This window comes from Neodiprion fabricii, chromosome 4, assembly GCF_021155785.1.
Source record: "Neodiprion fabricii isolate iyNeoFabr1 chromosome 4, iyNeoFabr1.1, whole genome shotgun sequence".
NCBI lineage: Eukaryota > Metazoa > Arthropoda > Insecta > Hymenoptera > Diprionidae > Neodiprion > Neodiprion fabricii.
In genome coordinates this window covers 23,708,000-23,732,959 of record NC_060242.1, presented here as the reverse complement: position 1 = coordinate 23,732,959, position 24,960 = coordinate 23,708,000, and the positions used below count along the sequence as shown (strand labels likewise).

Here is a 24,960-nt window from a genome sequence, read left to right as displayed (position 1 = left end):
ACGATAGCTTGACGATGTATGTTTAGAAAAAACTGTTTATTCGCAGTTTCAAGATTATCTGAAATTTATAAAATCTCAATACAGCAGAACATACTGATATTTTGAAAAGCAAACTCCTTCAAATTTATTCCAAAATTGCAAAGTAACGAATTTTTTCATAACGATTAGTCAGGCTAACGTTACTAACTTCAACCTCGTGCTTTTTTTATGTGCATGTACGGTTCTCCGGCCGTAATATTCGCAGGAAGATGCCGAGATCGCAACACTACCTCGTTGATTCAACCCTCATAAGCTCCTACGGACTCTTGGTCGACATGGTATTGCCAAGCTGCTTGTCCGCATTACAGAGCTTACGAGTCAACGAGAGCCGAGGAAAACACTCGTCATACTTTCTCGTTCCCTTTTCTCAAGTTCCTTACGCGTGCGACTTATTCGCCAAAGCTCGCACGACATAACCGGGGTTCGTTAGGTGGATAAATTCCTTATTGTAAATGGACGACAGCTAATGTACGAATATGAAAATAAAATTAAAAATGAGTAACTAGTTTATACAAGTACTTAATTTTTCCGAGGGAACTTCTACGTTATAACATATAACCGATGGCAAATTCATGGACCATGATTAAATTTAGCACGCCTTAAAAAATTAATCGCAGATCGGTAGTAAGCTAGCAGGTCTGAAAATATTCCATGAAATTTTCTTGCAGCTTTACTCGCTTGTGTAGAGCATATAGTAAAAAAATGGGTTCAACTAAATATGGTCGGAATTGGTCATCAGCTGTCCATTTGGCATACAATGTCCCGTGTATAATTTCGATCAATCAGCGGTATTCGGTGCTGTGAATATGATCAACAGACATGATACAGTCCATAGAAAATAAAATCTAATCTTTTTTAAACTTACTTCAAAGTATGCACCAGATGGGTACGAGAAGCGACCATATCCTTCTTTCTTATTAACATACCACTGGCCTTCGTAATTTAATCTCGCTGGCTGCCACCTATTATTTAAAATAATCAACAATAAGTCGGAAGGAAGTAGGATTTGTGTTTGATTTTAAATGCAAGGAAGAACGTATTCTTCTTGACGAACCAGTACAAAAGTTGATTGAAAAATGGCATATGCGGATAAATTGATTTCATTACTGAAAGGCGTTTATAAAATGGATTCCGTAGATTGTAGCCTAGGATACTAATTGCTTACAAAAACGTACTATATGTATAGCATAACCTAATCTAGCCCAACCTAAACTTCAACCAACGCGTCTTTATGGGTAATAAATTCAATTTTTTTATCGTCCTAACTGCAAAATTTGGCTACTTTTTCTAATGCACTGGACCACGATCCGGGGAACGCTGCCTTACAAAATGATTGCGCATAGTCTCTACAGTATAGTTGTTCTCAAAAATATGTTGTAACAAATTAGCATCGAACTTCAGACATAACGTACTCGTAGTCGCCATAACCATGCATGTTATTCCATACGAATTTTCCCTCATAGCGTTGCGTGTACTGGAATACAAATCATTATAGATTTGCATTAAAATTATTTACACTGATCGAAGAAACAGGCAAAAAACATATAATAATTAACGTATATATATCTACATCATCTCGATTGTAGGTTATACAACCGATTCCTTCGCCAAGTCCACTTTTTTCATCTCGGGGGCCAGAATAATTTTGCTTCGTTGGTTTGTTCACCAAAATGTGTGTGCCCAAGTTTATTTGACCGTCGTACATTTCAAAATTGAAATAATATGCGGTTATAGACTACGTGAGCTTATCTCATTCAACTATAAAATAAAATTGATGAAACATGAAAACAGATGCAGGTCTTGACAGCGATTTTAAATTCAAATACTCGTTAATCCGAATAGGCATTGACTGATACCTACAAGCCCTACAAGGAATTTGAAACGAGTGCTCTGGTTGTACAGGAATGGATTTTTTTTTCAGATCAAACATGCAAAGTTCTGTGACCATTCTTTGTACTAGTTATTAAGTTGTTATGTGCTCGTATTATATATAAGTGAATATATTCGTTGACATTTTTCAAGTTTCGAGGATGGTCAAATCAAATTTATTTGCTTTACATTATACATTTCATATAATATTGTATAAGGAAAAAATTTGAAGCAATTCGACAGTGTAAGAAGAGTCGTTCCCTTGCACTCTTTAATGTTCTTTGACTGCAGAAAGGCTTATTATTTGTAAGTAGCCGTTTTGCTATGTGTTATCAGTATCAAGATTTCTTCAAGCGTGAAAAATACAAATATTCCTGTAAACATACGTGAAAATTATAATACATGTAATAATTGAATCTATCCCAAGCGTCCCAAAAACGGGCACTTTTGTAGATAAAAATTACTCGATACGTTTTTATTTTGTTGTTACAGCTTTATCATGTTTGCAATGTATTTAAATAACTGTACAGTGGTTTCTTTCAGTAAAAATTAAAATATAATCCGTACAGGCAAATAATAATTAACTACGACGAAGTGTTCTATAATTCTCGACGGACATTACATCCGAATTACGATACTCACCAACAAAAATGCAGCTCCGAGTAGCAAACCTTTGAGGTTCACATTTGTACCTGCTGGCACAGTCAACGTTATCGTATAATCTAGTAGTATGTGATCCCATTGGCGTATGAGGGAAGCAATCTGATGTGTTCCATCGACAGATACTATCTATAATGTTTAAATATGCTAGAATAATTGTGCAATACGCGAAATCGCGAATTAAAGGAAAACTAGTATCACAGTACAGATAAGACAAAACTTTATTCAATTTTAGTAGGATCCATTACCTGGAATTGGGTATCTCTCGATATGCAACAGCAAAACATATTAGGTCCATATATTTTGCACAGGGGGTTCCGTGCATTATTGTACACCGTAAAGCTAGGCCCAAGAAGTGTAAAGTTCTGCTCTATACTTCCGATCGGATCCGTGCAATCGACAAACATTTTCTGTAATATTATTCATGTATCAAGCGGATGCTTATAATTATATAGTCCATCATAACCGACAGAGTTAAATGTCACTTATTTTTGCTATTATCAGAACCAGCTCATAGTCGACTCGAAGACGTCGCAGCTAGCGCAATTTTACATGAAATTGAAAACACAAGTATCGAGAAAAATGTTTATTCTATCCTTAAAAGGATTCATAGATCCCACCGCCTGAATCAGAAGTTAGGAAAAGCGAAAAGAATCGTTTAAATATTCCAGAATTATTATTAGCACCGATGATACTGAACACCGATGACAAAAACATCCTTACTATTTGTTTGTAATAGAACTGAATCCGAACAAATAATGGGCACAAGCTAAGATATGAATAATTTGAGAAAAGGTTTTATAGCCAAAACGTTCAAAATAATGAAAGTCTAATTTTTTTCACTCGATTTTTATGTTTTGGGACAATTTTGCTTGCCGATTAGATCCTGTCCAGAAACTGAGTTTTTAAAAGTTCTTGTACGTATCACCTACGAATACTTTAAATATAAAAGTTCTTCTACGACGTAACGACCCTGCTTACGTGTAAAAATCCAGGTACGCAACCCCAGCCTGGACTTTTTGTAAATTTGAAAGCATCTTGTCCCGTGGGATCTGTCAAAGTCAAACTGAAACCTCTGGAGGAACCCAAGATATCGCGTTGGCATTCGGTGGATGTTTCCGTGGCTAGAAATATTGTCTCGGCTCTGGGAACTTTGACTCTATATTGATTTCCCGACTTCGTTTCACCTAGTACTGAAATAGAAAATCAGACAAACAGCTTTTGCTACAGAATCGATCGACTGTCAGATATTTGTATTAGAATTCACGCTGCCCTGTTTAAGAAAACAAAGTTCTTGTTATTGTCTCGGACCGAAAGATATATTTTCATTTTTTATACTCATAGAATTCGTCGTGCTTTAAGATTCTCCCAATAAATCGTTTGTACCGATCTCGATTCCCGAGAGGACTCGACGTGTCATCGCAGATATTTTTCAACAATACATTAAATGCAAGTTTCAAATAATGGCGAGAGAACAACCGATAAGTAAATCTTTTACGCTCAAATTATACAATAAATACAAGAAATTTGATTTCTTTACCGACTGAAGAGCCAGAAACTTACATAAGCTTTTATTCTTCTTCGATTAGCTCCGTAAAAATAATAAAAGAGTAATTACAAGTGCTCAGTTGTACTGTCTGTTGAATTTCAAGCTGCTCGATTCCATTTAAAAAGTCCGTTCCGATGAGCGGATTCAGTTGACTTCGCGGCGTCGAAACCCATTCGGTTGTGTTGACTGGAACTGGGACTCTTTGTGCTCTATTTGTACCTGAAGCAGTTATTGCAATTTATTATTGCATTTCGGAATTTTTCAATATACCGAAAAGCTGAGAATTTTGTATTTTTTAGTTTGCGGAGAAAAAAAAAACAGCGAAATCTAATTACGGTGACCTATCCCATCAAGATTAGAAATTGCTATTCAAAGTTGCTCTTTATTAGATGGCGTTCAGATCATGATGTAAAGATACTTGCCTAGAGTCTACATGCGGTACTATTTATATTTGTAACAATGAACCTGTGGTTTAAATAAATAAATCATATATTTGGGATGTTTTGTTTAATTTTTAAAATTTTGAAAAGAAATGTTACGGAGTTTGAGTTGCATTCCATTAGAACATATTGTGAAGTGATACTGTTTTATTGTTGTTATACATAATGCATATTTTATTTGTTCGTGGAAATACAACATGGTTGTTTAACCAAAAGATGTATCCACATGCACTTACGCAGTTCAGTGTACATTTTTTCACCGAAACCCGCCTGTATTTTGGCAACTGAGAGTACATTTCATCCATCTATATTTTTCTCGCGGTCTACGATTCGTTTGAGAGTGATAAGTCAGCCAGTCGTAAAAAGTATCAAAAAAGTCGATCGATAAAATTTACTCTCGATTGCCGAAAACACGTGAAATTTGAAAATAAGTGCCCCGAATTACATAAATGCAAGCAGATTTACTCCAAGTTTATTATTTAATTATGCAGCTGAATTTTTACCCTTCATCGCGTGTTCTGTTATTTGAAGTAAATTCTTGTACTGTAAATTATACCGAATACTGCCAAAATACTATAATTACAGTAGACGTCTGAAATCGAACGATATTAGAATAAATGTAAATAAACAAGGTGATTTTCATTCGGAAAACATTCCGGAATTTTTTTTGTTAAATTATCATGGCCATCCTGATTACGAGTAACGTAAATTGCTTCATCTTATCAAGAGGTGAAAAGTTGGAGATACAAAGAACGTTATGCTCACCGTTCTGATTGTGTGGTTGCACCGTAATAATAGTTTGTTTCATGTATACGGGCGGAACGACAGGTGTTGAATTTCCCCTTGAGTCCCGAGAAACCTCATCGTAAACTGCTGAAAGTTTGAGCCATGTGTAATATCTTCGAAATACTAATTTAACAACGAATTACAAATGGTCGTGCAATAAAAGCAACTATTTGATCAGACATATATCGGCACTTGGCTTTATCACGGAATGTTGCTGGATTCACACATTGAAATTAGTTGCAGAAAGTGCTATCTCTACGGAAAGTTTTATTGTATCTTCATGTTAATTGGAGCAAGTTAGTATAGTTTTACCAGATTCTGGCGGTGCACTAGGGCGAATTTCATCGGGAACATATCCAATATTGTGTTGTGACATTTCTGCTCGACGATAAATACTTGACTAATTTTAACGTTAATTTATCTATTACTTATCTTGCGTATCATTCACGTGACAAGGGTTATCATTATTTTATAGCACAAAGGCTAATGGCGAAACTTTGTGTCAGGCGCGATAGCGTAATTCACAAACTTGGATTAATCTTGTCTGATACAACGGTAGTACATGATTGTAGTATTTTCGCACGTCATCTCTGCACATCGTTTGGAATTTCAATCGGGATTTCCGATGTAATACGTTTGAAATCTATCAATTTTATGGGTGTAACGGTTTCGTAATAAATAGTTGATGTTATTTCACAGTGCCACGACTCCGCAAACCACTGTCAAGTGGGAATACACGTCAAGTCCAACGACATTGGTGATTCGGATGATTCATACTGATTTCCGAGTGTTTCATTGCGACAAAAGTAGTCCGCAGTCATATCTCTGTTTCATCCGCGTGGCGGATTGCCTGCAACAAGACCTTACATCCACATGTCTTCCCGCTAACGATAAGAAAAGATACGTATGAATGTACAAATAAAAACGATTGGGCAGATGTTAAGGAGTGTTGATATTTAACAAAGTACAAGAAATAAAATCGAATTGATGTGCATAGTTCCTTTTTCTTAAAAGAGAAAGGACCGCTGCCTTCTTGTTGCACACGATTCTTTATGTAACAAGAGTATGTTGGGCGTTTTTCACGAAGTTCGAGATTGAGTTTACGGCCGCATAACGTCAGATTTGTTTACGACAGCGCATGCGCACAGTGCTGAAAAGACCAGTTTTAACTGCTAGGAGTGAAAAATGGTCTTTTCCGTACTCCGCGCATGCGCATTCGCAGACTCACTCGACCGTCATAGGAACGGGTACTTCGTGTACGAAAAACACGCATTAATAACACGTAAAACATGCTTGCGTTGTATAAACCGAATCATAACGCTGCATACGGTATGTCCAATTTTCTCATGTACGTCAAATAGCGAATTGAAATTATGGTGTTGTAATGAATGGTAGCAAGTTTACCAAGCCGTCTTGAACTAACGTACGAACTATGTAAGATCTGTTTAGCCTAAAATAGAAATCCTGTTACCTGTAACCTGTTGGGGTGATCAACCGGCATGAAAATCCCACATGGTTACCCCATGCGCAGTCAGGTACTCGATCTGCTAAGTTTCACCATTTCCTATCGGTAGATGCAAGTATCCTCCTTTGTCATGGATGTAAGTATGCAGCAAGTTCTATTGACTGCAACGCCTGCTTGGCTATGTTTAAATATATTTATTATATTCATACATGGAGGCTTGATACACATGTTACGTGAGTATATTTTATAACATGAATAGAATATTGAATCTATCAAATCAACAAAACGCAATATTATGCAAAGGTGCTTGTTGAAATCCATCATCATGTCCTTTGGTAGCTATTGCGTGTCAAGAACTGAGTCCATTATTCTTGATGGCTGTACTTCATCTATAGGGAAATAATTCCATACTATACACAATACCACGTGCATTTAATTCTTGACGGTTTTCTATGCAGCAGCAGAGAAAATACGTTTATAAGAATGTCAAAAAATTTCGCTGCTCTTGGTTCGTAGGACACAACATTTTCCTTGTTCAATTTCTGGTCATGAATATCATTTCAATAATTGTACAAGTACGTATATTATCTAATAATATATAAGATATCGGTTTTGTTCATTTTTAATACGTGCCTCAACAACATTTAGTATATTATATTTATGAATATACGAGTATTTTCTCTGATACATATACAGGAAAGCCAAATGAAAACAATACACGTTTTTTCTCGCCTTCTTCAATCGTGTTACAATTTTGGAAATTCTTAAATTAGGCGTAGAACGGTACAGGAATTCCATTTTAAATGTTTTCAAATTTTTTAATCCCTTAATCATTGTAAATAATTTTTCAATAAAAATTTCAAAATGCTACAGCATTATAACAGCAACGAGTGAAGATTTTTTAATAATTTAAGTAGGTCTTACTATCGTAGGTACTCTCGATGAAGCGAGAGAAAAAATCGATCGATTTCATACGTATTTCCCTATAAGTATGTACGTATGCACCACTGAATTTTCACAAGATAGATGTATTTTTGAATCGTAAGTGGACGTTTCTGTAAGCGACGATTAAGGTGTCGCGTGTCATCCGTGTTCGGCAATAGAAAACGAATGAATTCATCTATTTGCGAAGCATCAAAGTACTTTGGTATGTTAATATTTTCATAATATGCGAAGAAGATAATAAATAATCACTACTATCATCATCGTCATCTTTGACGCTCTTATCATAATCATCACAGGAAGCCCAGTTTGAGTTTTAAATAAGGTGAAGTAAATACGGCTAGAGCTAAAATAAAATTTAACATTATCCACAATTCAAACTCGTCTTCTTGTTAATTGGACTTCTATATGAAACGTTTGTACACGTATATTAATTATACATATATACGCCTAAAGTGCTACATACAAGTTTAAAAAATGTTCAATTATTATTGTCTTGATTGATCGAAAATATTTGTCATATTTAACCAATGTTCATTCAAAAATGGATCTACGCAACAGTATAAAAATCAAGTACATTTCCAGTTCATGTCTCGCAAATAGATAGATCATGCTCCATTCTGCCATTCCTATTTTTAACATACCTTCCGCCAATTCTTTAATGAATTCCTTAACCATATAACATCAGGACAAGCTCATTCGAACTACAATATAGGCCATCACATCGAATTTTAGTACGTTTCATGTTCATAACGAGAGAAGAAAATTATAAGACTGATTTTTACAGTTTTTAAATTACACGTAAGAATTATTTGGCTTTCGAGCTGAAAAATAATCCTATCAATTTTTCGATGTAACAGTAGAATGTAAGATTATTACATTTGCTAGTTTCACTATGAAATAGTCAATAAACATTTCAATAGTTGGTAATAGCTATTTATAAATCATTATATTACGCACAAGGTGCTTCGGAAAAATCGTACTTTATAAGAAAAACCGTAGGGCAATTAATATTTATAGAAGGATAAACCATTTTCACTCATCATATAAATATATCTATAATAAATATGTAATGTGTATCTTGATAGAACTGATTAAAATTTTCAGTCATACCAGACCATTATTCATTTATATATAATATATGTATTATGTATACATATATGTATAATATATATCATGTAACAAATAACAACAAATTCTTCAAATTTTCACACTGCCATAAAACATTGTATAATTTTGAATATAGTGACGTACATACCATGTACATTGAATTATATTTATATATGAAGGGGAGAGTCTAGGGGCTCAGAAGACACGTTGAGAAAGCTTAGCTTCACAAAATCTATCGTAATATCGTCAGAAAATTTTTGTCCCTTGGTCAAACACAACATCAGGGAGTCTATCGTTGACGCTAAAAATGTTTATTTCAATTATATACTCGATTTCGCATCTAGATTAATTCAATTAATTGAATTATTTGTCGAAAAATAGAAACGGCGAAACTAAGCTTTTCCTGATTTTCATGCAGGCAGGTCGCCTAAATTTCATTCGTCAAACACAGCTTACAGAGCTTATTTCGATGCAATTCTTTTTTTACGTTAGGCTGATCTCGAATAGTTGCAGACCTTCTGATTTGGCAAACTTTTGTTATAAACCGAGTTACGCTACAGAGTAAGTTGGCTGCCCTGCTTTACAGACGAAAATATTGACGCGGCACGATCCCGCCGACGAATGGAGACCCATTATTTTGCGCATGCGCAGTCGATTACTCAGTCCGCCAACTTTCACCTCGGTATGAGAATTGCAGTTCTACCTAATGTGCCAAAAAATTAGAAATGGCGCTAGCTGCATGTACTAGGAATGCTTATCTGTGTCCCGCTCACCCCTACTATTTTCCTTATTTTTCATTGTTGCAGTGTCAAATTTGTACAATGCTGGAATTAGCGTGTCGAATCTTTATCTTCATATGGAATGTCTTTTAACGGTTATTTTAAATCGAACATCATACGAAAGTCGTTTCAAATCATAGGAAAGCCTCGCCGTGGTTATTATCGCTCAGTGATTACTTTCTCATCTGAGCCTGTAATTCGCAAAGACACAAACCGGGTGTCCCAACAAGTGGTTGCAGCTGCGATAATGTGGTGCGGGCAACATGTGCTGCCCTGATACAGCCTACGTGACCTTCGCACGCCCTAGACGCCGAAGAAAATAGTTTATCGCACGATCGATCGTCCTTTTCCTCTTGAACCTGTTATGAAAAACGACAATCATTTACAAACCTTCCGTCAATGTATTGAATCGAAGAGCTATTAAAAGTGCCAAATTTATGTAAGGTGTTACGTATTATTCATTTTTATTGGTCAAACATTATTTTTGAATTCTAAAAACAGGTGTTCCTAAAATGTCACTAGCGTTTTAGTAAATTTCTCATCGACTAATCAGTTACAACGAAATTGAAAAAGACCGCGTCAGAGTTATTGATTACCGACGAACGAGACCCAAACGTAGCTAGGAAGTAGCTCCAGACAAAAAAACCTTCTTTGCCACGAAGCGGTTCCATCCGGTCGAAACTTTAAAGAAATCGATTTCTTTTTTCCAGCATATTAATACAACTACATCATTAAGGAGTATTTAGGCCCAAAGCCGATATAGAATTTTCAAAAGCCGAAAAAGTTACGAGCACTTGAGTGAAACAACGCACGACAGCTATTGAGGAAATCGGTGCGAGCCTCATTAAAGCCGAGTTTATGGGCCCTGCGTCCTTCCACGAGTTTGGCCTGTTGTATGAATTCTAAGAAAAAATCAATGCAGCTGCCGTAGAGGGAAGGCCCCATAAAAGGGCCCGTTCCGACCCAAGCGGTTACCGTTAGCACATATACAGAACTTCTACCTGAGGGATCGGAACGGACCTTTTCAGAAGACCTTCCCTGTATCTATAAATCGTTCGTACCCTCGACAGGAAGAATGTAAGCCGGTTTAAAATTTGGCCATAGCATTCAGTCGTCCGCGTACAGGGCAAGAGTGCACATCGTTGGCTTGTGAATAAAAGTTTTTGATCGAAAGTGAAATTACATCATGGATCGTAAAGGCAGTAGAAGTTCTCGTAGACGGCCGTTAAAAAAACGGCCACCACCGAACCGTCATCAAATAGAGCAGGAGCAAGTCAGCACGAGTACTTTGGCTAAAAAATTGAAGTCGGGTGAAAATATTGATGTAATCGTGAATCCGTCGCTTGGCTATACAATTATTAATTTTATCGACGTTTTCTCTTCGCTTAGTAATTACGTCAAGTGCAAGACTTGCGGGGGTGACGTCAAATTTGGGCAATCGTCTATTCGCGGACTTGGGTTTAAATTGGTGGTAGAGTGTGCCTCTTGCGATTCAAAAAGTATAAATTCTTGTCCGTGTACCGATAATCACTCTTATGAGATAAATAGACGGTTGGTGTTCTCATTTAGAATGTTAGGAATCGGAGGAAAAGGTATAGAAAAATTTTGTGGCCTCATGGATTTACCCAAGCCCGGCGGGCAAACAACTTACGACGCGTTAGTAAAGAACATTCATTGTGCTGCGTCGTCTGTCTGTGAAAATTCTATGAAAAATGCGGCGAAAGAAGAAATAAATCTTACAGCTGAAGCTGATAATATTGAAAAACCTCGAGGACTGACTGTTTCTGGGTATGGAACATGGAGTAAGAAAGGTCTTTTTTCATTGTACGGTGTTGCAAGTCTGATAGGATATCATTCGGGAAAAGTTCTCGATGTAGCAGTGAAATCTGCTTATTGCATCGAGTGTGAATCGATGAAAACGAAAGCCAATACTGCAGAATATGAAGAATGGAATTGCAGACACCAATGTGACGTCAATCAGGAAGGAAGTGCGGACAAGATGGAAGTCGACGCTGTTCGGGAAATGTTTTCCAGATCGCAAGAATTACACGACGTGAAATATTTGAATAGCGTCGGGGACGGGGATTGCAAGATTTTTAAAGACATTGCAGAATCGAATCCGTATGATGAGTCGGTAAAAAAAAAAGAAAGCATTGGACGTGTGAGGAGCGGCAAGAATGAGAGTTTAGACGATTTGATTTGGCAAATCGCCCCGAAAACCAACTTCAGTAATGCTAAAATTAACGAAATCGCGGCATTTGTTGCGACCACTATATTCAATGATGGACACAGAAGCCTGCTTGACATTTTACGGATTTTGAATGTCTCGATTGGGCCCCGAACCCACGATATCTGTGTCGAGGAAGATGCTAGCCGCGTTAGTATAGGTAACGTCGACTAAAGAGGCCAGAACTGCCAGAAAGCCATAAAGATTGAAGGCCTCTTATATGCCCGAGGAATCGGTGATTAAGGGTAAGAGAAATTTTCATTTCATCTGACAGAAAATCAGCGTCAAAACCGAGGTCAAAACTTTAAGGTGGTATCCCAGTTTGAAAATTTGAAGACGTAATTTTTTTTTTCCTTCAATTTTGTTTTATCATTCAGGAGATCTTTCTGAATATGTCTGTGAAAAAAATTCATGATTCTGATCTTTCACGCGCGGCTGCCACACTGGGATTCACCTTTAAACGCGTTTATCGAAACTAATCTACAAATATTTTGTGACGTGATGGGCTTCCTGACTCGAACAACGTTCGATGAATGGACTTCAAAGTTTTGCATACACATTTCTTTTATGATTTAGCGTGCTTTGTCGATCGGATGTTACGATAAGATTCACCATTTTTTGATAACACCCTAAATACGAAACGATTTTCTATCGAGAAAACGGTGATTTCGTTCAAATCGTCACATATTTCGAATTTTTTCGAGTTTTTAAAATCCCAATCAGTAAAGCATAACTATTGTCATTTATATTAAGACTGATTTAAAATTTTTGATTTCAGATACGATGCTTCGCCACTAAAACCCCCATCGTTTAGATCTGCAAGAAACGCAGAGGTTCGGCACAATGGTTTTAACTGCTGACCGCCTTTCTTTCAACCAAAAAATTTACTGTATATACGTAATAATAGTATGTTATCACTGTTCAAAAATCAATGAAATCTATTCCTTACTTTGCTTGTAAAAAAATCCCAAAAATGTATCTCTATTGCGACGCTACGACGGGATGCAACCGCTTAAAATTAGTATTAAGGTTACAAAACAATTTATGTTCCTGAGATAATTAAGTTTCCGTCTTTGTAAATTATCGAAAATAAAAATGCATCAATTAACCCAAAATCTTACAGTAATTTCGATCATTTTTTACTCACACAGGCGCGGCAGATTTGATGCATGATACAAAGTGGATAGAAAATTTGCGCCCTATTTCCCACCCACATATCAACTGCCTTGCATCTTCTCTCGACAATTTCGATTTCAGGACAACTTCCGTCATCGTCGGTACCTTTAAAATTGTATAAATACGAATCATGAAAGAATAGGTCAAGGTCAATAATTTCTTGGAACGTATCAATGTACGGCGCTTATTGTTAGCGCATAGTGAACGTAATGTTTGAGGAAAGTGTTTTTAATACGGTAGGCATAAATGATTCAGGGTAAGCAATGAACCTTCAATGTTTTATGATCATAACGTTGTTTTAAAACTTTGATGCAGGTTCTCTCAAAATGGTGTTCTCGAAACGACGTCGATATGGTAATGTCCGAATTACGTACTTAGAATTGAATTGTTCTAAATTTTCCAATAAACCAAATTATTGACTAAATGAAGATTAGATGTACGTAAAGCAAACTCCAAGACTTCAAACTTCGAGAATTTCTGTGATTACGCGTTCGAAAAGTGATCCACCTGAAATGGAATACCTCGTATAAATATGACCGAATATATAATAAATACCTTCGTCATTTGCTTCGCTGTTACCGCCTCGTTTGTCGTCGTTCGTATTGTCGGGCAGCCCGGTGGTAAGATTGTTCTGTGGAGAAGTTACTTTTTGAGTTTGTCTTTGTCCGGTTATATTATTTTGAAATTCACTCAGCGTCCGTCTCATTTTTTCCAAAGAATAAGACGCCGCTGCCCGAGCCATGATATTATCTTTGACCTAAAAATTATTACCGTAAGTCAAATATGCCGCATGGCAAGTAATTTTTTTAATGATATTCCACAGCGTTTTACCTTTTGAATATCGATGGCATCTCTAGAGCCTGTGTATCGTAACGGTTCTTCGATTATCAGATCCTCAAGACTCTTCAGTCTCGAATCTATTTGTTGCAGCATGTTTCTTTTTTCACTGCTATCTCTGTTGGCAACGCGTTCTGATGGTTTCAAATTTTCAGCCATTGTCTGAAACGTGAACGATTGATCGCTTTGTTCAAAGCTACGTTTCAATTCAATCAATTCAATTTTTGTCGATCCTCACTATCATTAGAATCCCATGTTCTGATGACATATCGCATATTTTAATTCAATACGAACATTATTTTAATATTATTCGAAAGTCCAATATTTGGTTCATTTTAATCTTAATCTCGTGTGTGAAATTTATTGATACAAAAATTCATTCGCAGCAGAGTGAAAATGTAATTCGAAGTGTTATTCATTCCATTAGCACTAGATCGTGCATCAACGAGACAAAGTACCTTGTAATATTGTTGCAGTAGCCATTCGTCATCTTGGTCCTGTGTACCAGGTCGGGCTAATAAATTTGCCTTCTTCTTCCTCCGATCGATTCCAAAATACTGGGACCAATCAACGCTCTTCTTCTTGATTTCAATTGGATGCTCTCTCGGCTTATCTTGCTCGGTTACTTTCTTGTCTTGAACCTTCGAGTGAGTCGTGGTGTTGGGAGCCTCCGATGTTTGTTCGTGTTTGTGATCGTGGTCATGAGAGTGGGAATGGTCGTGGTCATGTTCATGTGTATGATCGTGATGGCGTTTCGATTTTTCACCAAATAAATTCCCCAGATCCTGTGCCACCTAATTTAACGATGCCAGAAAACAGGAAAAAGTTATTGCGGTACGCAGAGTATCGATCTGGCGCTATTTCCCTAACGCAAGACAATTAGACAATCGATATCTTTCAATGCTCAGCAAAATATTCATCGATTCACTGACAACGAATTACCTTTGGATCTGTTACTTGTCTTTTCTGCGGCATTGGTTTCGGGCTTCTCTTAGCAACCGGATAACGTTTTCTTAACTCTATGTATTCCTTGTATTCTCGTCCCAATGGATACCTGCCATTAACATTTCTGCGCTCCGCAGGTAGCACGTACACAAGGTTTCGATCCTGATCCTTGACATTTTGCTTGCTGAAAGTTCCGCCCCAAGACATTGGTGTATTTAGGAAGTTGTACCTGTAAACGAAATATTCCCACCTCACATTCTTTCAGCACTTGAAGTTTCATGTGACATCAAATCACTGGTTTAATTTGACAAGGAAACTTGTTGGGACAAGTGAAATATCAGATTGACTGCATCGGTTAATAACCATTCCAATGACTTCATTGTTTAGGTGTTTTAACATCACTAGGGTCGTTCATTGGGGTTTTCGACATCTCTAATCGACTATTTATTGGAACTTGGGCCAACTTACGATGCGTAATGAAACCTACCCATCAGCTTTACTTTCAGGTTCAACGTTGTGCTTATCGTTGTACCAATCTCGGAAGATGTTCAAGTCCACTTCGTCATCAACTTCTGCTGAATCCGCGGATGGCTCATCCTGCAATTCTTCTAAAAACAACTTTGCTAATTGTTTGTCGTCGATACTTGGCCGAGCATTGTTTCCTCCCCTTTTCTGACTTCCGCTTCGATCTCGTTCCCTAAACGCGGATGGTACCGGTTCTCCCTAAATAAAATAAGCCGTGAAAGTAGCTTTGGCTTTTCCTACTACTGTACAATATGCATATCAACAACGATTTCGTGTATGGTTCTGCACTTCTTGGTTATACCGTTTGATGGATTAGCACGCCGCTACTCTGACATAATAATCAAAAGTAGAAACTCACCTGGCCAGCTTCACTTCCCAAGTAGTCCAGCAACATCTTGTCGAACAGTTTAGTATTAAGATTATCTTTAGGTTTTTCATCTGCCCAATGAGCATTTGGCAGAGTTTTTTGAACACCTTCTCCGATTGTCTCCAGCTGACCATTTTCTGAAAGCCAGAATTGTAGTATCAAGATTACTCTCTCTCTCTCTTTCACTCTCGAAACTTACAATTGGCCTAGTCTAATTACAATCGATTCTTTACTATTAATTTTTTGTACTTCGACGTTTACATCAGATTTAAGTCTGCTCTTTGGTTGGGCAACGATTCCGATTGACTTAATGGGTTGCGCAAAATCATTCTTATCTTCGAAAGAAAAAAACACAACCTACGAATGGCTCGATTGATTATTTGAAAATATTGTGAGTTCTCAGCTAAATGAAATCCAATGAATTTACTAAATTTCACCTAAATCTGCTTACAATTAGCTATTTTCGAGTTATTGTCGAACGAATGAATTTTAAGTTTTACCAATGAATTAAAGGAATGTCTACGTTTACATACACGTAGGTATGAAGAGGTAAATAAATTCAAATCGTATCTGTTAAAAATAATCGAATGCTTCTCAAGTTTTTGAGATGTGATGATTTTCTTTTGTGTCAGCGCAATAATATCCCATTCTTTTCGAGCAGGAAGCTGATAATCAAAAGTCGAAGACAACCAAATCACTTCTTACCAAATGGTAAAAATTCTAAGTCGTCGTCGCGTTCGCGGTCTCGATTCCCGTAGAATTTCAGGGAATGAAGATCGTTGTAATATTCATCAGGGCTGGATTCTAGAGATCGTTGTTTTCTGGTAACCGCATTCAAAGCACTCCGAAGCGAACCTTCCTCTGTTCGATGTGGTGGTGGACCAAGAGCTGATGCGAAACCCGCAACAACCAACAAGATCCAGCTCTTTCTCATCATTTTGTCTGAAAAATTATCAATTACATTTAAGCAATGATTTGGATAGATAATAGAATGTGTCTTCTTAATGCTTCAATTTCAAATATCGATATTAAGTCGCAAAAAGTTTTCAAAACCGTTGGTAAGGTACGTCAACATTGCACGCTAAGTGAAACTTTTTCTTTGAACGTTTGTTTGTTAAACATCGACTTCGACTATACTGCGAATACAGTTTTTCCCAAGTTTTAGAGATTGTATTAGAATATGTTTATCTTTCGTCGGTGCGCTTCGTTCGTCATTTCGCGTGTGTCACATAATATTATGATCAAATTATTTTTCGCTACAGTAAATACTGGGTTTCATGTGTCAATTATAGTTGTCGGTTATTTCAACGCTGTGAACTTGGCACGTTTCTCGATCCCTGAATACATTATAACAGAGCAAACTTTAACGTACAATAAATGTATTTAAATATGGAATACGCATAATTCAAAGAGAGTGTCGAGATCTTCTACGATGTGTACGTACCAGTGATGGGCAAAATTGTAATTAATCAATTTAAATTCACCCTTATATTTTGTCATCTGAAAAAATAGAACAAAAATTATTTTTGAATTTGTAATCCGAACGAGATAAAAAATAACGTTTCTTCTTCGTAATTGAGGTGGAATAAAACAAAAATTATATTTCTTATATCACTCTGTAATTAGGGAAAAATAAAATACACATTGCATTAAAAAAATTATTTCAAATAATTTAATCTGGACAAATAAAATAAATCGCCACTCAGCGCAGTATTTTAATTTACACTAAGAGATATTTTTAGTTCCGGTTACCGTTTAGTCCTTAACTATTTTCATTTTTTACCACAATCGAAAAATATAGTTCTAGGTACAAAATGAAAATTAGTTTCGCAGCAGTTACCAGAAAGTCTAGTATCCGTTACTATTCTTTCTCATTACGATCACTGTTACTATACTTTCTTGCAACTGTTGCAAAAATTGACGTTAAAGCCTTATTTAACTAAAAAAGTAAAGTAAACCTCACAAACTGATTTTGCGTTGCAATTATCAAAAAAGGATCGACGATAGCGTACCTCGTTTTTCGTAATCCCAACAATATTCGAACAGTTTTTTTTAACTATATCCGTTTTACTGAATTTTTCTAGTTACTATAGCAAATGAAATTTTTCTCAGTGTAGCGATGTAACAATCTAGTGGTTTTCTTTCTTGTTACAAAAAATAAAGACAGATCCTGAGGCTGACACGTATAAGTACCGCGAATTGAGCACCGGAGGATTGAACTGAGACACGAGTTTTTCATCAGCAAAAAAGTATACAAGGTTTTTTCCGACGAAAGTTGTTGCGTTTTACCGATGTGCACCGAGACAAATCAAAAGTATCGTAAAACTAATTGTAAGTGAGCGTTGAGCTTTCTTTCATCGTCAGATAGCATCTTAGAAGTTGGCCTGAGGACACGGCTTGAGTTACGATCAATAGACTACACCCTCTTTATATCCATCTATCTGTCGCACATTCACCGGCGTAACGATGCGTTTGTCTCCGCTATGCTACTCATTTGGTATTTCGAAGCGCGCTCAAAATGAACACGATAAATTTTACATCCATTTACAATATGGATGTGCGAATGGAATCGAAACGAATATTCGAGTCTTGATCAGTCGTCGAGGTTCTCGAAATTTTTCCAAGGTTTACCGTAAAATGGATTTCATGTTATGAATAATCAGTCTTCTTTTTGTCACAAAATGTACATTACGTGATATATTTTCCGATGGCAGGAAGTGCTAAAAATCGAAGACAAAGGCTTAATTTGAAATCGTGATGAAATTGATCGACAAATTCCTCGTAAACTGTACGACTTAGGGGCCCAAGACTTTGAATGTTATTATTTGTTTGTATACGTTGTACGCAAAATCGATATTCTTTTGCAAAAAGCTGGCCGAAATTTCCCTGAATCGATAACTTATCATGGGTATTAACGTCGAGATATAAAAATATTTCATTCGTTTATCGCGTCAATAACATTTTAACTTTTAGACGTTGATAATATCGATGCAAAAATATATATCCAAATGCCGCCTCACTGACTCTCTGAAAAATAGCAACAATTTCCACGCATAATTAGTATAGAATATCGTACGTTGTCATCATTTCCAAAGGTCAGTGGAGCAGTGGAAAAATTCTTCTTTGTAAATTGTGAGACAACTAAAAGGTTTTCACAATTGATGCAGTACATTGGAAGACAAGTTTTATGTAATGAAATAAGGTTGTATTCCTGACTTATAGGTGAGAAAAAACTCTTCGATAATAATCAACGAACAAACTATCATTTACTGCCCTAATTCGATTTCCATGTTTGAATATAAGTGCCAATAATAAGCTTCAGAGCTTCAGGGTATAACCTGAATCGCATATTTCAAGTGAATATTATCGATTTAGATCGGATTATTGTTCTATTGATCAACACCATAAATTCGTTTTGACGACTTTGAAACATAAATATCTTTCACGTTTATTTTACAACGTTCATTAAACGCCAATTCAATTTTTTGGTTATGAATGAGAAAAATGAACAAATAATTTGCAGTGCTATTCGTTGTTCGTCGTCATTCTTCATCGTCATCGATTCAACTTGCCGTTAAACATGTAAACATGTTAATTGCTATTAGCAATTTTCAGGCAATTTAAACTCTTTGCACTTTTCATTGTTTATAGCGATAATCAGCAATAAAATTGATCTTCGGGTCTTTCCTATCTCCTCAGATACTTACCATTTATTTTGTCTTTCTTACATGTATCGTTATAGCGTCGAGTTTTAGATTAATAATAATAATACAGCCTGGTTTGTTCACCCCACGAGATCAATTCGAAATGATCTATTGACTTTTTCTAAAATTGATGTAGGCAAACGTGTGATTGAACATCTCATTCCAAGTACCCTAATTTATTAATGTACAAAAGATTACATATAATTTGCAAAATGGAGCAAGTTGGCAGAGGAAGTTCAGTATTTATTTATTCAATCTTGAAACGTTCATCTCCATTTGAATGTCGAAAATTTTTCATGTAATGTCGAATTTATTCGTGTACCGTTTGGCCAAATGCCTCGATATTCGCCTTTGTCAATTCTTTCGATGATATTCTATATTCGTGAACCGATCGGTTAATTGACTGAATTTATTACACGATGGTCATCGCAGGATTTTCACAGTTCAGCAAAGGAATGCGCCGTATCAGTAGCGATATCTGCTGCAAAATCAAACAGTCGTGCAAATTATCTGTCATTTTCTTATTTATGAATGGATGTTGAAGTTTTATCGAAGCGTTATTACTGGACATTTGGCGATGTGATTTATGGCTGTTTGCCTCATGATCTAACAGTGATATCGGCACGCTGGCTCATTGTTGGCGTATCGAAAAATGCACTCGCAATCAGATAAAAGCTATTTCACGGCTGATGTTATACGCAACATAGTCAAGCATTTTATGCATATATTCGGCCGATGAATGTACTTAGTAGGGTGTGCAGTGTTAAGTACTTTGCTTAAAGCGAACGTTGAAAGGGGTTGCTTGGCAAAAAATCCATACCTTTTATCAATCTCATTACGAGATAGTTGTACATCGTAAACTAAATAGCAAATATTGAAACTATGAATGAAACTTTAAATATCGATTGTTCGTTTCAAATCGCTTGAATTAGCGAACAATATAGTAGATTTGTTCGATTTCACTTTATAGGATGGATTGTTTTATTCAGGAGACTGTTTTTTACAAATTTACTGAAACACGTTATTTTCATAATGTTAACATCGCGGAATATTTAATTTTACGATATCGCAGCGATATCGATTATAATCAACAAATGGTTATATTACATCGACTACTGAAATTAAGCAAATACGTTCCCGCGAGTTTGTAAAAAATAGTATTCGGAATAAAATCAGACACTATAAAATAAACGAAATAAATCGACTAAATTTTTTTCCATCCAGAAGCTCTTTGAATATTAAACATCGACAGCTAAACTTTTACTCACAATACCAGTAATTTCTATATTTCAATTTATTAAGAGATGTTCGTAGCTCAAAAATATAATGATTCGATAAATACTCAATGTATGGCTACAACGTAATGTAATTAATTCTAAACTGTTGATTTTAGCCCAATCATCCCTGAAACTACCCAAAGCACTCGCTGAGCACATTTTTTTTTTTCTTACCGATTGTCAATTAAATTTCTCGAAAACAGTGCTTTTATTTTCCGAAAATCATTGTGTTAATTTCAGTTTAAAACTACCAGCCACCGCACATAGAAATATATTGTTCGTTAATGTATTTAATTCCATTAGATGCCTTTGCATTATTTATTTAGTTGTACGCGTAAAATGCTCACGTAAAGATACAAGATATATACAGACACATATGTATATATATATATATATATACATATAGCAAGGAATAGCATTTACGGTAAGGGTGCGCTGCCTCCACTTGTATGTACTTACCGCAATTGGTATCTTATTCGAAGAAATTGGTTGGTCTCAGCTGAGGGCGTCTGCTAAGATCTACGTCATATATGTGTAACTACAAACGTGTGCGGTTATTGCAATGAATCGACCCACTTGCACTTTGGGAGATTTCGTTCCTGGGATCAACGCCGGAAAAACGTGTCTGTATCTAGGGTGTCTCGAATTCCTCCAGAAGTGAGAGTTTGAATTTTTCATGCCCAAGTACTGATTAAAAGACGGAGCGTAAGTAAAAAGAACATTTATTCAACCATTCCTATTTGATAGAAAATTTATTTTACTATTCCCGAACCGCCGATATTGTAAAATTTCCATAAATTCAGAAACAACAGGTAAATTTTGATGAAGTTTTTGAACTCTCGTCGAATATGGAGCTGATGAAATGAAAGCCAAAGATCCGTTACTTTGAAAAATAATCATAAATATTCAGAAATTGTAAATATGTAAATACACAATATACTCGCTACTTTGTGATTTTGTAAATGTACTTTTTCAATTTACGCTATCAGAAACGTTTTTTTTCTCTCAATTTAACATTAAGACTTTATTTTTCGAATTTGGATTATTTTACAAAATCACATATCTTTTTCTCTAATGAAAATTTCACTGTCTGGAAGTGCTTAAAAATGTCGGTATACTTTACTAAATTCATTTTTAAACTTTTTCAGTTTTTGATAGTTGGAACGTTAAAAGGTAAAGCAACATCTGTTCTGTGACCAGGACTTGGATACGTGTTAAAAATTTTCGAACAAATCTAAAAAAAATCTCAACTTTCGATCTTGATCGATACCTCGTGCAATCCCTTATACATATATCGCGTATTTCACGGCGATTGTGAGTGCAATCCATTTCAAGTGCTAGAATACGTCAAAAGATTGCGAGACTCTCACTTTAACAAGCAGGATTAAAACCGAGTAGGTGACAATTAGGGAAGACAATTGACATTCGTAACCCTTATATGGTTCTCCTAATTAACGAATTGAGATTCATTTCTTGTTTACACCACCTTTGCGCTCGTTGAACCTTCGTTACAATCGTGCCAGTTGGTTCCATTATGTGCAAGTCATTAATAAATAAAAATTTCTCATCGATAATCCAACACAGGGTAAATACTCCTACACTTGAGCAATTCAGGCTAAATATTTACCATATTCATGTAACAATTTCGAATCGATCCACGATTAAAATTTACCTTGTACTGTATAAATGCGGAAAGATTTTTGTAAAACCGTATTGCGTAATTGCGTAAATTCAGCAGGATTTACCCTATGTTAAATTCCCTTTGTTACGTTTCCACAAAATGACTCGTTATGTTATAATTAACGCGTAAATTTACGCGATGCGGATCGTGGACGTTTATTTATTCGCAACGCCGTACCCTGGGTTGCCTGAAGTACGAAAGTATCTAAATACAAGAATTAGAACGGTTGTAAAGCAACCCTAAATTATAGCTTGCGCAACGGCTTATTATTAATATTACTTGTATTCCAACCAGTGTTGCGAATTATCGTTATTATTTTGAAAGATGATGCGGCAATAAAAATCACATATCCATATCGTGCTTACCAGGCGACCGTAGTTACTGTAATAATCACGCTATGCGACATCTGCATCACTGCAGGTATGACAAAAAGTAAAAGAAATATCCTACAGCCCAGGACAATTTGCGTACGGATACTCACCTGAGTTAAGAATAAAAATCAACTAAGAAGTGTAAAAACTTCCGTCTTATTCATACGTAAAATTTTTAAAATTGCGCGTTAATTTTTCTCTTCTAAAATCTTAAAAATTTTCATCGAATATCCGTGACTGTTAGGCAAGAAATTCACCGAGTTTTGGATAATTTGCCGCAACACATGGATGGAGAAAAAGAAAATGTAGTATAAACTTCCAACGACGTTTTTACGAATTCTCGATTTCACATGAATTAAATCGGGTGAACTGAGAATCTAAAACGGCGCAGTTAACCATCATTCCGAACCTATAGATTTCGTGACGTAAGAGGGGGGCGTCTGTCGGCAAAATCTTGTGGAAATTGTACCGTGGGATTGAATATTTCATGCGCGAGTTATCGAGTGGAATTGTTTTCGAATAAAACTCGGCCGGAATTTGACAGCGTGGAAAATACGGAGAAGTAATCAGGGTTTGATCGATTGAGATGAATGCGTACCTTAATAATCTTTCATCAGCGTGAGAGGTGAGTGTCTAACCCTTTCCGCCAGAGTCGCTGTCTCTCGGTTTCGTACAGCCTTGTGTATTATTTCCGGCGTATTTTACCCCGGCTGTGAAATCTGTTCTGCCTTTCATCACCATAGTTCCCGTACCTTATATAGGGTGAGGCGCGGTCGATATATTTGCGCATGTCGTTCGGAGACCACAGCAACAAGTCGAATTCAACGGGGTGCGCCTGAGACAACATACTCGACAGAGAGGTCTTGGTTACCGTAGGATAACCGCCATCCTTTTCACACCCGATTTTCAACCTTCCGCGATTCCATTTTGCCTGACAAATGCCTTGGATATTGCACGAAGATCCCTTACGCCGTGTAATAAGGAAGCACTCGACGCAAATCGAAGAACACCCTGTAAATCCAATCCTGATATTGTATCGGGAGTCTTTCGCTTGTAAAAATTGCCGTTAAACGCCGGTGGATGGAAGAATAAAGCAACGTTTTTGATGAGCGTAAGCAGCGACGTTCGCTGCGTTGAGCGGCAAGTTTCACAGAAAACTTGCGACGTGAGTCATGTTTCAGTGTTACCGATTTCAAAGACTTATCGTGGACGTACAGCGTGTACATGTACGTATTGTATAACCGAAAGGGTGTCCCTAGATAACTTTTCCGCTGACGTGTTTCTTTTACTTTTTCTCCACCCTCGCGATCGCGAGAGAAATAATAGCGAGGGTAAGTCGTATATCTTGCAGGCGACGTTCGTTCGTCGATGGAAAGTACGGAGAAGTCACGAACGATTCCGTTTCCCTTCAGGCACTGCCGAGAATTTAATAACGATTGTAAGGATCGGACGTTTAGTAAAAATAATTGCTCCTCCTGGACCCAGAGTCGCGGAACATTTGCTATATTTAATGTTTTGGTCGATAGATATATTAGACCTGTATTCGAGGGTCGTGTGTATGCAACCTTGTCAGATATGTCTGCGAGGTGCGTACACCTTTTCGATTCCTAGGCCATGACAGTTCTTTCCAGGCAAAAGAGCCCCGTTTAGTCACCCCTGTTCAATTGTATTGCGACATGAATAAAAAATTGGGAAATGAGAGAAAATGTTCTAAAAAATCTCCAGCAATCTTATTTGTGCCAATAGTGGTAAACACGAATGAAACTACATCTTTACCGTGCACTGAGAGAAATTTTTAGTTCCGGTTACCGGTCAGGCCTTACCTATTTTCATTTTTTACCACAATCGAAAAATATAGTTCTAGGTAGAAAATGAAAATTAGTTTGTTAGCTGTTGCCAGAAAGTCTAGTATCCGTTACTATTCTTTCTCATTACGATCACTGTTACTATATTTTCTTGTAACTAGTTGCGAAAATTTTGTGCTTGTGCGAAAATAAATTGACGTTAAAGCCTTATTTAACTAAAAAACTAGAGTAAACCGAACGAACGGATTTTGCGTTGCAATAACCAAAAAAGGATCGACAATAGCGCAAAATGGTTACGCGTACCTCGTTTTTCGTAATCCCAACAATATTCAAACAGTTTTTTTAGCGATATCTGTTGTATTGAATTTTTCTAGTTACTGTAACAAATGAAAAATTTTTTAATGTG

General features: G+C 36.5%; 3 protein-coding genes across 7 annotated transcripts; 1 reads left to right on the top strand and 2 right to left on the bottom strand.

The window, feature by feature from the left end:
• Positions 1-1,700: 1,700 nt before the first annotated feature.
• Positions 1,701-6,601, bottom strand: LOC124179697 (phospholipid scramblase 2). Of its 4 annotated transcripts, none has more exons than XM_046564367.1 (7): positions 5,656-6,028; positions 5,323-5,430; positions 4,187-4,336; positions 3,550-3,761; positions 2,817-2,978; positions 2,551-2,697; positions 1,713-2,282 (listed from the first exon to the last, which is right to left on the bottom strand). In XM_046564367.1, exons 1-7 carry the CDS (start codon positions 5,717-5,719, stop codon positions 2,247-2,249), a joined length of 879 nt encoding a protein of 292 aa, XP_046420323.1. In that variant the 5' UTR covers positions 5,720-6,028; the 3' UTR covers positions 1,713-2,246. The 4 variants fall into 4 exon arrangements, with proteins under 4 accessions (XP_046420326.1, XP_046420323.1, XP_046420324.1 ...); XM_046564368.1 differs by having other exon boundaries at positions 5,323-5,427; XM_046564369.1 differs by lacking the exon at positions 5,656-6,028 and adding an exon at positions 6,036-6,601 and having other exon boundaries at positions 1,714-2,282.
• Positions 6,602-6,987: 386 nt separating this feature from the next.
• On the bottom strand, positions 6,988-23,492 carry LOC124179695. 2 transcript variants are annotated; one of them, XM_046564365.1, is made up of 10 exons: positions 23,348-23,492; positions 16,422-16,658; positions 15,708-15,853; positions 15,312-15,547; positions 14,822-15,053; positions 14,338-14,673; positions 13,874-14,041; positions 13,598-13,799; positions 13,014-13,147; positions 6,988-9,998 (listed from the first exon to the last, which is right to left on the bottom strand). In XM_046564365.1, exons 2-10 carry the CDS (start codon positions 16,651-16,653, stop codon positions 9,813-9,815), a joined length of 1,872 nt encoding a protein of 623 aa, XP_046420321.1. In that variant the 5' UTR covers positions 16,654-16,658; positions 23,348-23,492; the 3' UTR covers positions 6,988-9,812. The 2 variants fall into 2 exon arrangements, with proteins under 2 accessions (XP_046420321.1, XP_046420322.1); XM_046564366.1 differs by having other exon boundaries at positions 13,598-13,673.
• LOC124179698 lies at positions 10,995-12,902 on the top strand. The gene is made up of 2 exons (XM_046564372.1): positions 10,995-12,111; positions 12,645-12,902. Exon 1 carries the CDS (start codon positions 11,210-11,212, stop codon positions 12,038-12,040), a length of 831 nt encoding a protein of 276 aa, XP_046420328.1. The 5' UTR covers positions 10,995-11,209; the 3' UTR covers positions 12,041-12,111; positions 12,645-12,902.
• Positions 23,493-24,960: the final 1,468 nt, after the last annotated feature.

Coding starts and splice junctions, on each gene's coding strand:
- LOC124179697 (XM_046564367.1), bottom strand. CDS start 5,719: ATGTCACAACACAATATTGGATATGTTCCCGATGAAATTCGCCCTAGT. Junction 2,698..2,816: donor CGAGAGATACCCAATTCCAG/GTAATGGATCCT, acceptor TAAACATTATAG/ATAGTATCTGTCGATGGAAC. Junction 2,283..2,550: donor TCGGAGCTGCATTTTTGTTG/GTGAGTATCGTA, acceptor GTATGTTTACAG/GAATATTTGTATTTTTCACG.
- LOC124179698 (XM_046564372.1), top strand. CDS start 11,210: ATGTTAGGAATCGGAGGAAAAGGTATAGAAAAATTTTGTGGCCTCATG.
- LOC124179695 (XM_046564365.1), bottom strand. CDS start 16,653: ATGATGAGAAAGAGCTGGATCTTGTTGGTTGTTGCGGGTTTCGCATCA. Junction 14,674..14,821: donor GACAAGTAACAGATCCAAAG/GTAATTCGTTGT, acceptor TCGTTAAATTAG/GTGGCACAGGATCTGGGGAA. Junction 13,148..13,597: donor CAGCGAAGCAAATGACGAAG/GTATTTATTATA, acceptor ACAATTTTAAAG/GTACCGACGATGACGGAAGT.